This window comes from Hyperoodon ampullatus (genome assembly GCF_949752795.1).
Source record: "Hyperoodon ampullatus genome assembly, chromosome: 6".
NCBI classification, from domain to species: domain Eukaryota; kingdom Metazoa; phylum Chordata; class Mammalia; order Artiodactyla; family Ziphiidae; genus Hyperoodon; species Hyperoodon ampullatus.
In genome coordinates, this window is record NC_136919.1 from 72708877 (window position 1) to 72722381 (window position 13505).

Genomic DNA, 13505 nt, shown 5'->3' on the forward strand with positions numbered 1-13505 from the left:
TGCTGCTTATTTCTTACTTTGTATTTGCTTATCCTAGGAGACTTACCTATGCATTTTTTGTATGCGGTGTTTCTCTCCCAAGCAGTCTTTCCTTCTTGCCCATGCTGCTGAAGCATATTTTCTCTATTTTAGCAGTATGGAAAGTTCATGAGTTTGTATAACGAGGACCTAAATATAAATACATAATTGTACCTGACTTTGATCCTTTTTATTTTTTAAATTTGGTAATCTAGGTTTGTAGATGGATTTTTGCATGCATTTTGCTGCAAGCTGATGCTTATGGTCTTTGTATTTGCAGATGTGGACAGGAGTCAAAGGAGATGAATGTGTTGATATGCATGGGAGGCTTTAGGTGATATGAAAAACAGTATGGTAGAGTTTGTAGGCTGAATCATATTTTGGAGATATAAATTAAATGAAAGCCATTCATTAACATTTCTCAGGCCCAGTGTCCTAGATCTTAATTCAGAGTAACATCCCAATGTATTTAACATGTTTCTCCCTTGATCCATTGGCCATTAAAAGTTATGTTCAAACTGTGTATTAAAACTATAATCATGGACATCTTTGCTACTGCTGTCCAAAGAAATAGCTCATAACACTTTCATTCTTAGCTAAATTTCTGAATTTTCGAAAATGGGTCCCCTTCCTAAGCCCCTCCCCTTCTTTTTCCTTTTTACAATTAAAAAAATTTCTTCATCCTAACTTTATGAGACTGTCAAGGAAGAAGCTCTTACAACTATCATAAGACATTAAAGAAGACAGAACAAAATTGAATGCCTTGGGAGTTTTGTGTAGTACAAAAAAGCAAGGAATAATTTGGTTTATTTGTTTTTTCCCATCTAATATTTTTAGGTACAAGCCTATGCAGAAAGTGGATGGGGTTGCAGATGGTTTCACAGGAAGTGGTCAACAGACAGGCACATCTGTTGAGCAAACTGTAATTGCCCAAAGTCAACATCATCAACAGTTTTTAGGTATGTTAAGGTGTAATGCATATTAGTTGCTATCAGGATTTTGAAAACAAGAGAACAACAGTAGTGTTTTCTCCAAGTACAATGTCTATCACAGATGTTAATTACATAGATTTTTTTTGTGTGCTGAAACTATGCACATTATATGATAGTTCTAGTTCATTTCTACTTTTTCGTAGAAAAAGAGCTTATTTTTAAAAATCTCAAGCTATGTAGAACTTTTAAATGCATATGAATTAAAGCCTCATTCCTATGAAATTGTTTTCTAGAATTTGTATTAATTGGGCATTTATGACCAAAATTGTGTGGTAGTTTCAGTAGTAACTTGAAGTGCCAAAAAGAATTCTCATTTCCTGTGTATAAAGTTGCATATGCATATAGTCTCAGATTATAAAAAATTATTATAAACTTTAAAAAAATAATTTATTCTTTTAAATTGATCACAGTATTTCCTACTTTTGTAATTTTATAGATGGTATACATGTTTCTTGTTATTTAAGGAGTTAAGGAAGTGGAACTTGAACATTTTGCATATTCCTGTCATAGCTAAAGGTGCAAAAATGGCACTTTAATTGACAGCTCTTCTAGAGATGAACATGCATAGTTTCGGTACAACAGATCAAGATAAGTAGAAGCTCTCAGAGAGTGCGTGTGTGTATGTGTCTGTGTGTGTGTATATGTGTCTATGTGCACTGTCTGACAAAGACAACTGAAATGTACTCTGGGGTCAGAATGGCTACTGAAGTTGAAAGCATTATGGCAGCATTCCCAAACTAGAGTCGTCAAGTATATTCTTGTAGACCCTTGAGCTCTCAGCAAGAATCTTTATGTTTTTTATTTTGTGTCCTTATTTCAATTATAATCTTAAAAAAATAAAAACATATTCTGGATTACCTGGAAGACTAGAACGACTACTGTTCTGCAATTTTAGTTTCCACATTTGTATCTGAATTTATCATAAGGTTGGCACCAAAGTGTATTGCATTAATTGTCCAGAGCCAATGAGAAAAGAACAGAGAGAGACTTACTATGTAAATTATGCCTTCATACCAAGGGAAGGCTAAATGATGTCCCAATGCTCTGTGTAGAGGAAAGTTTCACAGCTCATTTGAATATAGAAGCATAATGGGAGAACCAGCCATCATGAACTACGTGTTAGTATAGGGCTATCAAACTCAAAAGATCCTGCACTGCAGCAGTCAATACCATATTCATGTTGCAAGAGGTAATTTAGTTACAGGACAACAGCATCATCTATCATATCAAATTAATGTTGTTAAGTTTAATGTTATTTTTTTAGGTTTCTTTGTACTTATTTTGTAGGTCTTTTGGTTTATGATTATATGAGAGGTATAAGCACAATAAGTTTAAAGCTAGATTTATTTTTATATACCTAAGTAATATAATGATAAAAATAACTAAAATTAATACTGGCCAGCTCAAGGTATTTTTCTTATCATAGGGGTCCTATATTGAGAGACACTGAGATGTGTTATTTCCACTGTAATCATAGTGAAAATTTAGTTTCTCCAAAATTTTAGAAGTATCCTCTCTGTTCTTTTGTGCTGCTGCTGCTAAGTTTTGTTTATAAAATACTAATATGAAAAGTCCTTGCTTTTTGGACCGCTGACCTTTAAATTTTTTTCCTTTTTAATCTTCTTAAATTTGCCCTCATTAATCTGTAATTGGCACCATCCACAATAACTTTTTTTCTGTTGTGTTGTCATGGTAACAGATGCATCTCGAGCACTTCCAGAGTTTGGAGAAGTTGAAATCTCTTCTCTGCCAGATGGTACTACCTTTGAGGATATCAAGTCACTGCAGAGTCTTTATCGAGAGCACTGTGAGGTAAGTCTTTTCAAACATAGTCGGACACGTGCTAAGTTTTGCCAGGCAACTTGCTAAAGCAAAATAATCAAACATATTCCTAGAGGACAGATAAAGTTACTTCATATTTCTTTGAGCACTAATAAGTTATCTTTTCTTCATGTCTCAGGGAGAATAAATTTTACTTTCCATCTTCTTAGCCTATTCTAATATGAATCCTTTGATGAAGCAATTCCACTTCTAGGTACTCATTCTAGAAAAATGCTTACATGTAGGGGAAGAGATAAGTGTACAGGGAACTTGTTGCATTATGGTTTTTAATGAAAAAGATTGCTTATAACTTCAATATCTAACAGGGAACTGAATAAATAAAATATGGTATGATCTATAGAGTAGAATGCTATGCAGCCATTAAAAAGAACAAGCAACTCTAAATGTATGTTTTGGAACAAGCTTCAGGATTTATTTTTAAGGGAAAAAGCAAGATGTAAAACAGCGAGTATAATATATTATCATTTGAGTGAAAAAGAACATGTTATATACATCTCTCCAGAAGAAAGAACAAAATATTAATGCTGGTTGCCTTTGGGAACAAAACTTAGTGACTGGGAGTCAGGGAAAAGAGAGTTAATTTTTCAATATACTCTTTTTACCTTTTGAATTTTACACCATAACTGTGTATTTCTATCAAAACTATTTTCTAGAAATGTTTTATAAAGCACTTTAGGTGTTCCTCCCAGGGATCATTAAGGCTCTAGTTTTGTTTGTTTTGTTTTCATGGTTAATTGAGTTTTCTCTTGGTGTTTTCCATCCCTACTCCTACTCCCTTTCTGAGTATCCTGTATCAAAATTGGCTACATTGTCTCCAGGAGGTGAACTCTCTCCAAGCCCGCTTGTACCTGCAGCTCCCCTGGTAGAAAGAAGATAACAGATTGCAATAGGAGTCTTCTAAAGTACCCCTCCTTTTGAAAGAGGAACTGTTTAGAACTTAAGTAGCTTTATTCCAGGGCTATTTATGATCTACTTAGAAGTAAAAGATAATCCTTGGGCAGTCCTCCTGACTGCTGACAATGCAGTATGCAGTGAGAAGTCTCAGCTCATAACATTCACAGATTTTTTTTCCCACTCCAGAAATAAGAACTGCTTGAGTGAATCTGAGTACTTGTCAGGGGTGCTAGATTATTAACAACCAAGGGCAAGTTCTCTCTGTATTAAAAAACTGTGTGCCAGAAGTGTTTTTCAACATGTCCTGCCAGTTTGTTGTTCCCAACATTTCTTGTTATGATGAAAAACACTTACTATCTGTTTCTCTTTGACTGCTTTTCCCAATATTAGAGAATTTCTGGATGATCCTTACCTATCTAGAAAAAAATTTCTTTCTTTCTTTCTGCGTGAATATCATGTATATTCAATGAAGATTTACATAAAGATTCTCTAATCAGTTTCTCATTTCTCTGTGTTCAGGTGAACCTTGCTTCAAGCAACCCCACCTACACAAATATAATTTGGATTGTTTTAAGTTTCTCATATTTATTCAAAATATAACTTGGAGCATGATTATTTACATGACTAAAGAATATACATTAAAATAAATCTAAATGAAAAATTCCCTCAATAAAATGAAAATATTCTTTGGATTACAAAATTTTCATTAATTGTCAAGAATACTCTATATGAAGAGATATGAACATATATAGTAATTAATCTGCATGGGAAATGGCAGTTCATAGAATGATCCTCATTTATTTCAGAGTTACCAGTGTTCATGCCATCTCTCATGGGGCATAAAGACATAAATGAAAAGGAAGAATTCTAATTATTTTTTCCTGTCACACTTCCAAACTTTTCAAGGACAGGTGCCTGAGTCTCAGATCCAGTCCTGTAAATGGTTGTTTGCCCTAAGCCAGTGAAATACGGATTATTTTAAACTATATTTGGCATACATTTTAGTTTGAACATATTTAAAAGTGGGTGGACAAATGATAAAATGTTTTATTCATTTGTAAAACTGACTAAATGTGGCTGATATGAATGTCCTTTTCAGAAGAATTATTTGAGATTATTTCATTTGAAGAGATACTTAATTTAAGGTGCACTGAATTTGTTACTTGCCTTATTTTATTTCATATTTCCTATAATTTATGTTTTTAAGAAAGATTAATATGCCCATTTTGGCTGTTATTTGGAATTCGCACAGTTGGCTTATCAAAGATATTTTGGAAGTATCACTAGTTATGTAAGGAACAAATATAATTTTCTACACAAGATGCTCTGACAGTCATTTTTTTCTTTTAATATATGCATAGTGTTCTTACAGCAATCTCATAGCTAGAAATATGTAAGGTATTATATCAGATATTACTAACTGCTTCATTAATAGACATCTCTCGGAATGTGCCTATACTACATTTGCGAAAGCAGCTATAATAATTTGCCTCCTGAGAAGGTTTTGGGTTTTGCCTGGGATCAAGGACATCTGGATGCCTTTCTTTCCAGGGCTTGCTTTTGTGTTTTTATTGTTGCTGATATTAAAGGGTGAGGAGTGTGTTAATTAATTAGTCCCCTTCCCTCCATTTTCATTTTCCAACTACTTGCAACATTTCCTACTAGTTCCCAGAACATGCCCCCAAACAGATTTTGCTTAATACTTGAATTGGTCTCAGAGTGTTTTTGTATAGAACATCAATTACTCTCTGTATCATGCACAGGGCCAGATCTACACGGGTAGCACAGACTCCAGAATTACAAAGTTACAGTTTCCTCTTTCTGCCTTAAATGTTCAGATTGATTCTCTCCATTGCCCCTTGTTGTCTCTTAGCTTCTATGAATTTTGCAGATCTTGAAGGGGCTGTTTTACGTCTTTTTGTTCTCAGTGCTGATGACATCAAACACGTTATACTGAGGACTTGTCTTTTATACTGAAAATAATCACAGAACACGTGATCTTTGTACAAACAAGTTTTGGTTTTATGGCTGCTTTTTATCTGAAGGCGAATTTGCAGACTAATTGCAATGGCAGGGTGAAATTAAATATGATCATCAAAAGTTAATGAAAGTGGCAAATTTTAGCATCATCAAAAAAATAAAAATGTCCTTGGTGCAGCTGGAGATCTAAGAGATAAAATGAAGAAGGAGGAGGTGAGGGCCCCACCCCCAAGGTTAGAAAAGGGGATAGTCTTATAGCTTCTCTCTAAAGGGTGTATGCAGAGAGAGGATTGAATGTAAGCCATTCTGTGACCACAGAGAGGTGCTTGCTGTGCTTTTCTTCTGCCAAGACAGGCACTACCCTCTGGAGGTCAGCCTGACTCTGTAGTTTCTGCCCCCAGCCTCTGCTTGGCTAGGAACACTCCAGAACCCATGGTCAGCAGCCCTAACCAGAGCTGATTGAGCCCTAACTCCGTCTGCCATACACAAGCACCTCCATACCCTTCTCTTCTGCTTTTTTTTTTTTTTTATGGCTAGTGGACACAGTTAGTCCAGTAAAGACTGATGTGAATTGTATGTATGTTCTATGTCCCTGTGGATCTGAGAATAGTAAGGGAACCAGGGAAGTAGTGGGTTAAGGAATGAAAGAAAAGTTAGGGAAGCAAGCATGAAAATGGAGAGAAAAGAGAGGAAAAAGTAAGGGTGGGACGTGAGGTCATTCTGGGAGGAATACAAGTTACCCTGCTTAATCATTTAAGAGTTATTTCCCCTGGTTTTTTCCTAGCTAATCTCTTTTGTTTTCCCATTTCCGTTGGCAAAATTTAGTCCAGTTTCACCATATTAATTTATGAACCCAAAAGTGTCTTTACATTTAAGTTTTGTTACAGTGTGTACTCCTCACACATCCCCATAAGAAATTTTGTAAGGTAATATCAATAACCATTTTGTTTTTTAGGCAATATTGGACGTTGTTGTGAATCTTCAATTTAGCCTGATAGAAAAATTGTGGCAAACATTCTGGCGCTATTCTCCCTCCACTCCAACTGACGGCACTACCATTACTGAATCAAGGTCAGAATCAATATGCTTTTCCAATTCATTTTCATGGCTGAGTAGATGTCACAGCTAACAAATTAGAGATATGTATACCAGTTGTGAACCTTACCTGATAACATTAATTGAATAGATTGAAATAAACCACAAACTACTCTTTTGAGGTTTCAGCGTGTGTATTATAGCTCCCATTTATATTGATTTGGGGGACTGCAGTAGAACTATTTCATCCTCATGGAATTAGTATCATATCTGCCTTTCATACCGTCAGAAAGTATTAACGTGCATAGGCAGCTCTGGGGGAGTGTTATATATATTCAGCCGTGTGGCACCAGGGCAATGGTGGTATAGTTCTAACCTCAGTAATATTTGATAAACTAAAACTATTTTTAAAGTCCATTTTCTTTTTTATCCTCATTTGCCATCTATTCATTTGCTACATTTATTCACACCAGCAATCTGAGTGAAATAGAAAGTCGACTTCCGAAAGCAAAGCTGATAACTCTGTGCAAACATGAGTCTATCCTGAAATGGATGTGTAACTGTGACCATGGGATGTACCAGGCTTTGGTGGAGATTCTCATCCCCGACGTCCTTAGACCTATTCCTAGTAAGTTAAATGCAGACAAGTACGGATGCTTTTGTTCTCATACATTCCACCCAGGAAGTTTTGGGTAGTGACGTTGCAAACTAGAGTGATTCTAATCTCATTAAATTTGCCAAATAGAAAACATGCAACACAGAGTATTGCATGAAAGCAGCCTAGAGCAAAACTGTAGTAAAAAGGGAAAAATTCTCTGTTTTTCAATCTCTCATTTTCTTTTTGACAAAAAAGACAACCTATAGATGTGACAGCCCCAATGACTAATTGCAAGAACACTCCCAGGCCAGTCAACCATGTGAAAATCATTCTACCCAAGGAAAAGGTTTCCTTCATAAAGCCCCGAATTTTTGAAATCTGTAATTACTAGACCAGCCTCTTTCATGTTTGCTTTTGATTTGAAATGAATTTATCTTGGTTTCTACTGAAGTTGAATTTCTTTATAAAAGCATTTACTTTGTCACCGACATCATGTTAAGAACTACAAATGCAGTTTCCATTAACAGTAATGGTTAACTGGCATTTTGAGAGAAAAATCGATGTAACTGCACTAGCACTGTATTCCTGCCATGAAGCAAATAGGAATTACATAGATAAATTAGATTACTTTTTTAAGTGATAGTGTTTTTTAAACTACCCTGTTGCAAACAAAGCTATTTTTTGCAAGTGTCAATATAAAAGCCATCATGGATACTTGTGTTAGAGGCAGCTGAAATGATTTTAGGTCTACATCTTTATGAGCACCTACTAGTAACCTTAACTTTTAAAGATATGGAACAGAATTGCTACTCTACAGTGACATTAATAAGGTAAAAGCAATCTTTTAGCTTGTAAAATTAGCAGCCATATACTCGAAGTACACTCTTCACAGTTAATTTGTGTTAAATTATTCCAGAAAATATTTAAATAGGGATTTAGCAAGAAACAGTGAAGATACTAACATTTGTATGTTTATACTTTCTTTTTTAAAATGTGGTAACAGTGGAAGATATGAGTTATTTCATATGTTCCCTACCACCTTAAAATATATGCTTAGACATACATTTACATATAATATCAATGAACACACACATAAACATACATAAATTTGTATAGAAATTAGTTTTTAAAAAATCCAGCTGCCATGGTCTCACATTTTTATAAATTACTAATATTTTCTAGCCTATCTGCACCAAGTTTCCTGACTAAAGATTGATTAAAAGTGATGTTGTCATGGAAAATTTCAACGTGTAAATTCTCTACTGATTTATGTTCCAGAATCTGATTTTCCTGTTCTTGTCTTACTTCCTGTGCTCTGAGTGATAATCTCTAGAGATGTTTAAGAGAAGTTGCATAGGGTAGCTCATTAGCCTATGACATTTTGCCACCAACATAAATTTCTCTCATGAGATATAAGAAAAGGTGTCAGTGAACACTTTCTTTTTTGAGGCCAGTCAACAACATCAGTGTTCATTCAACAATTCTAAATCTGTTGCTTCTATGTTAGCATCACAAGACTTTAACTTGTAAACTCATCAGTTCCCTAAGTTAAATCATGTATCAAGTGTAGTTGGCTTTAAACCCCAGAATTTTTAAGCACACAATACACATGACCTTTGTTTTTGGCAAATTTTGATTTGAAAACCATTTTATTTTGTCAAGTAGTTTGTCTCTGCATTCAGGCGACTCAAATTCAGGAATTATCTCATGAGTATAGTTTTACAGTTTCTCTGAAATTACAAGATGCATTAAGGTGCCACCCTACCAAGTAAATTTGGAATTTTAATTCCTGTTCTATAACAAGACTTAACAAAAATAAAGCTTAAAATACAGTGTAGATGACTGTCTTCTGATTGTATGCATTTTAATATTAATCATAAGGTTGAGACAAGTTAGCTTTAGAGTAGTTTTATATTTCTAACCATCCATTCATGAGAAAAAGTTGTCAATCTGCACAATTTGATCTGACATGAATCCCTATAGAGAGAACAAACTTAATTTTATTTTTGAAAATTTAATTTTCCTGGCTACTAGTACTTCACTCTACCATTTACTGTCCAGATGGGATTCCTTTTTTTAGCCAAAAAAGTCTGCATATCACACTAATTTAAAGTCAGCTTGAAGCTACTATACTCTAAAATACATTTATCTGAAAACGGGGAAAAAAAAGTGAAGTGTAAAAAATTGTGTAAGAACTCAACTGGTAACACTCAAATGTACAATTTATGATTATAATTAAAGGTGACCCAAAATGTCATTTAGTACGAAAAAGGAAAAACTTACAATCATTTGAGATACAAAACATATCTTTTTATTTTACAATCTCCCTAGCATTAAATGTGTCTAAATAAAACAAAACCCATATTAAATTTTTTTAAAGTAACTTTTCCCAGTTCTTGTTTTTTTCAGATTAAATAATTATTATATATTAATTATAGAAAACTATGTAATACAGATAGCCAAATTGAATCTTGTACAAAATTTTACTGAGTTTCAAAGAGGGTATTTAATTTTTTTTTCCACTGTTTTTCATTTCCATTCATGCCTGCCCTCCATGGTTCCAGTACATAATACAACAGAAAAATATTTTTCTTTCTTTTTTCTTTTTGGCTGAAGTGAGAAGCTTTGGAAATTTCAAAAAATTAGTTCTCAAGAAATTTCCAACTCAGTGTTTCCAATAGATGATTCTCATGGTTAAAAGTCTGCACTTCTTGAGTGTTTTTCCTAATCAAAATGTAGCCATCTCAGTTGTCTTCTGTCATTTGACCACTTAAAGAAATACTTTTTAAAAATTAGTTGTTTTTATTATTGGAATAGTAAAATTTATATCTTTTGCAATTAATTTGAGTAAGTTAATTATTTCTAACCCTGCTTTAACAAAAGTAATAAAGAAGCATGTCAGACTCATTTGAGCACAGAAAGAAAAACCAAGGAATTTAATCCCATCATTAACATTAATATTCTTGGGAGCCTTGGACAAAAATGTAACTTCTCTGTCTCTTATTGTGGACTACCAATTGTAAGACTTACCCACATTATAGGGAACCCACAGGGATTTATTTTCTGTTGTGGGTGCTTCAAACACTTACTTATTAAATGTCTAAAACTGCTCCCTACACTGTGGAGCCTTGGGCACAGGAGAAGTAAAATGCTACTGACTGAATTACTTGTTGAACAAGAGAAGAATTCTGTTTGCTATTATACAGCCATCTCAGTAAACAGATCCGTTCTTATAAAATAGTCATAATCACCCCTGTTAACGGAAAATGCTTCTAACCATTTTATGACCACCATAAAAACTACTCTTATGGGACCTATCCCTATTCAGGTTTTGACAGAGATGTAAAGAGTATGGAATGGACTGTTTTAGGAATATCTTAAGAATATTGGCCTCTGTGACAGCAATTTTATTATCACAGTGATCTTTTGTCGCTGCCTGCCAGTGAAATGGAGAATAGTTATCCAGAATTATCAAGGCAGGCAATTTTAATTTTACCTTACTTTTCAACACAAGTGAGAGATAACTACTCTAATTGACATGTTCTGATGTAAAGAGATGCATAGAGAAAAAGAGAAAGCTTTGCATTATTTTCTTTTTAACTAAAGAAATGAAAATAGGTTAAGAGCTTGAAAAAAAGTCAAGATAAAGAATTTCTAAAGAAAATACTTAGCCTTTGAGCACAAAGCTGTTTTTGAAAAGTGTTTTGTCGAAGATAAAAAATTCCATAAGTATATTCACAACTGGTATATGTTGCTATAAGCAAAAATGTTTGAATGTTTTCATTTCCCAATAAAGTATCATAAGTATCTGGGAACAAAATAGCTTTAAAAGACAAGCCCATGATATAATATTTGGATTCTTTCAAAGTTAGGAGTAATGTTAAAGTCTTGTCAATGAGGATAATATAAGCTCTGTGCTATTTCACATGTTGTGCTTGCATGTTTTCCCTTATTCTAGCATAAAGATTAATGTTCTTTGGTATCTTTTTCGTTCTGCTTTTATTCTTTAACATTTAGGTGCCTTGACCCAAGCCATTCGAAATTTTGCAAAAAGCCTTGAAGGTTGGCTTTCCAATGCCATGAACAATATTCCACAGAGAATGATACAAACCAAGGTACACTTTTATGTCCTTGCTTTTTCTTTTGTGTTTAGGAAATCGTTCTGAACTATGAATTTTAAATCTGTCCTATCAAATGATGTTATGTAGAATATTAATATTATAATAAATTAAATCTTTTAAAATTGATTTTTGTATTTGTATTTTATAACCATGTGGTAAAGAACTTGCACAAGATATGTTGTTTGATAATGCTCCTTTCAGAGAGACTAGAGAAACATTTTAGGTGTGGTGTATTTATCAGCCCTTTTCTTTTTTTTTTTTTTTTTTTTTTTTTTTTTTTGTGGTATGCGGGCCTCTCACTGTTGTGGCCTCTCCCGTTGCGGAGCACAGGCTCCGGATGCGCAGGCTCAGCAGCCATGGCTCACGGGCCCAGCCGCTCCGCGGCATATGGGATCCTCCCAGACCGGGGCACAAACCCGTATCCCCTGCATCGGCAGGCGGACTCTCAACCACTGCGCCACCAGGGAGGCCCTATCAGCCCTTTTCTAAAATGTATATTTAAGATTGCTTAATTTCAGTTACTGAAAAGAACAGCCTAGAATGTTCAAATAGTTTCCATTTGAGTTTTAGATTTTTTAGGTCCCCTACTGTACTCATTGTATTCCGAAATGTTCATGTAAATTAATAACAATTTGCTTTTCAGGATGTTTTGTTTTTTTAACACTGGAGAATGCTTTTGTGAATCAAGTAATCTTTTTTTTAATAAATTTATTTTATTTATTTAATTTTGGCTGTGTTGGGTCTTCGTTGCGGTGTGCAGTCTTTCTCTAGTTGCCACGAGCAGGGGCTACTGTTTGTTGTGGTGTGCGGGCTTCTCATTGCCGTGGCTTCTCTTGTTGCGGAGCACGGGCTCTAGGCATGCGGGCTTCAGTAGTTGTGGCATGTGGGCTCAGTAGTTATGGCTCATGGGCTCTAGAGCACGGGCTCACTAGTTGTGGTTGGCAGGCTCTAGAACATGGGCTCAGTAGTTGTGGTGCATGTGCTTAGTTGCTCCACAGCATGTGAGATCTTCCCGCACCAGGGCTCGAACCTGTGTCCCCTGCACTGGCAGGCGGATTCTTAACCACTGTGCCACCAGGGAAGCCCAAGTAATCTTTTCTTAAAGAGAACAGTTATCTCATAGTTGATGAGTGTATTTCAGGAATGTGGATTATTTAGCTAGAGATATGAATTCTCCTCTCCACTTTGTCCCCTACTAACCATGTTACTTTAGGTTAATCTGTGAACATACATGACAGATTGGACTGATTCTGTCTAAACTTTGATAACAAAAATCACATTTGTGGCCTTTTGTCAGGGTCTGTATCTACTGTCAGACGCCAGCAATATGCCTTGGCTTTCAGTTTGAGAGTGTGATTGAAGCTCTTGTAGCTGACAAGTCTGTGATAGCACAAGTCTGTTTCAGCTTAAGGTTTGCAATAACACATTCTATCTCTAAAACGTATAGAAGGACACATTTCATGGATATGCCCACCTTAGATTGTTGCTTTAGAGCTGTGCTGTCAGTACAGTAGGGCTAACCACATGTGGCTATTTAAATTGTAAATTTAATTAAATTGCATTAAAATTTACTTCCTCAGTCACACTAGGTACATTTCAAGTGCACCTTAACCCATGTGGCTAGTGGCTACCATACTGGGTAACTCATATGTAGAGCATTTCCATCATTGCAGAAAGCTCTCGATGGTAGTGCTATTCTAGAGTGCCACGTTCAGGTGGGCAAATAAAGGAGGTGCTATTTGATTATGATGGTCAGAAGAATGCTTTCCAACTTGCAAAGTCAGTCATAGTTATAACAATACTTTCAAACAGCTAAAAGTACCTCCTGCCCCAGTGTCATCAAAGTGGATGTGGTAGCAATCCATCTGCAATATGGGCCATCTCATTGATCTCCAGAGTTGATTTGGGTAGTTTATCCTGGTGGAAGGTGCCTTCTGCTATTCCTCTCTCACGGACATGCAGCCTTTTTTCAGCTGAGCATTTAACCAACAAAGATGATCTAGCGTGACAGTGGAAACAGCATAA

The 13505-nt window shown here is 35.2% G+C and overlaps 1 protein-coding gene across 2 annotated transcripts in view; it reads left to right on the forward strand.

The window, feature by feature from the left end:
- The window catches only part of RFX3 (regulatory factor X3), a gene marked incomplete at both ends in the record, with an annotated part of 249349 nt that overhangs the window by 195377 nt on the left and 40467 nt on the right, over positions 1-13505 (forward strand). For both annotated transcript variants that reach the window (XM_079706070.1, XM_079706071.1), the window contains 5 exons: positions 856-977; positions 2710-2822; positions 6682-6797; positions 7235-7389; positions 11377-11474. In XM_079706070.1, coding sequence (XP_079562196.1) covers positions 856-977; positions 2710-2822; positions 6682-6797; positions 7235-7389; positions 11377-11474 — 604 coding nt within the window. The remainder of the gene's footprint in view (positions 1-855; positions 978-2709; positions 2823-6681; positions 6798-7234; positions 7390-11376; positions 11475-13505) is intronic.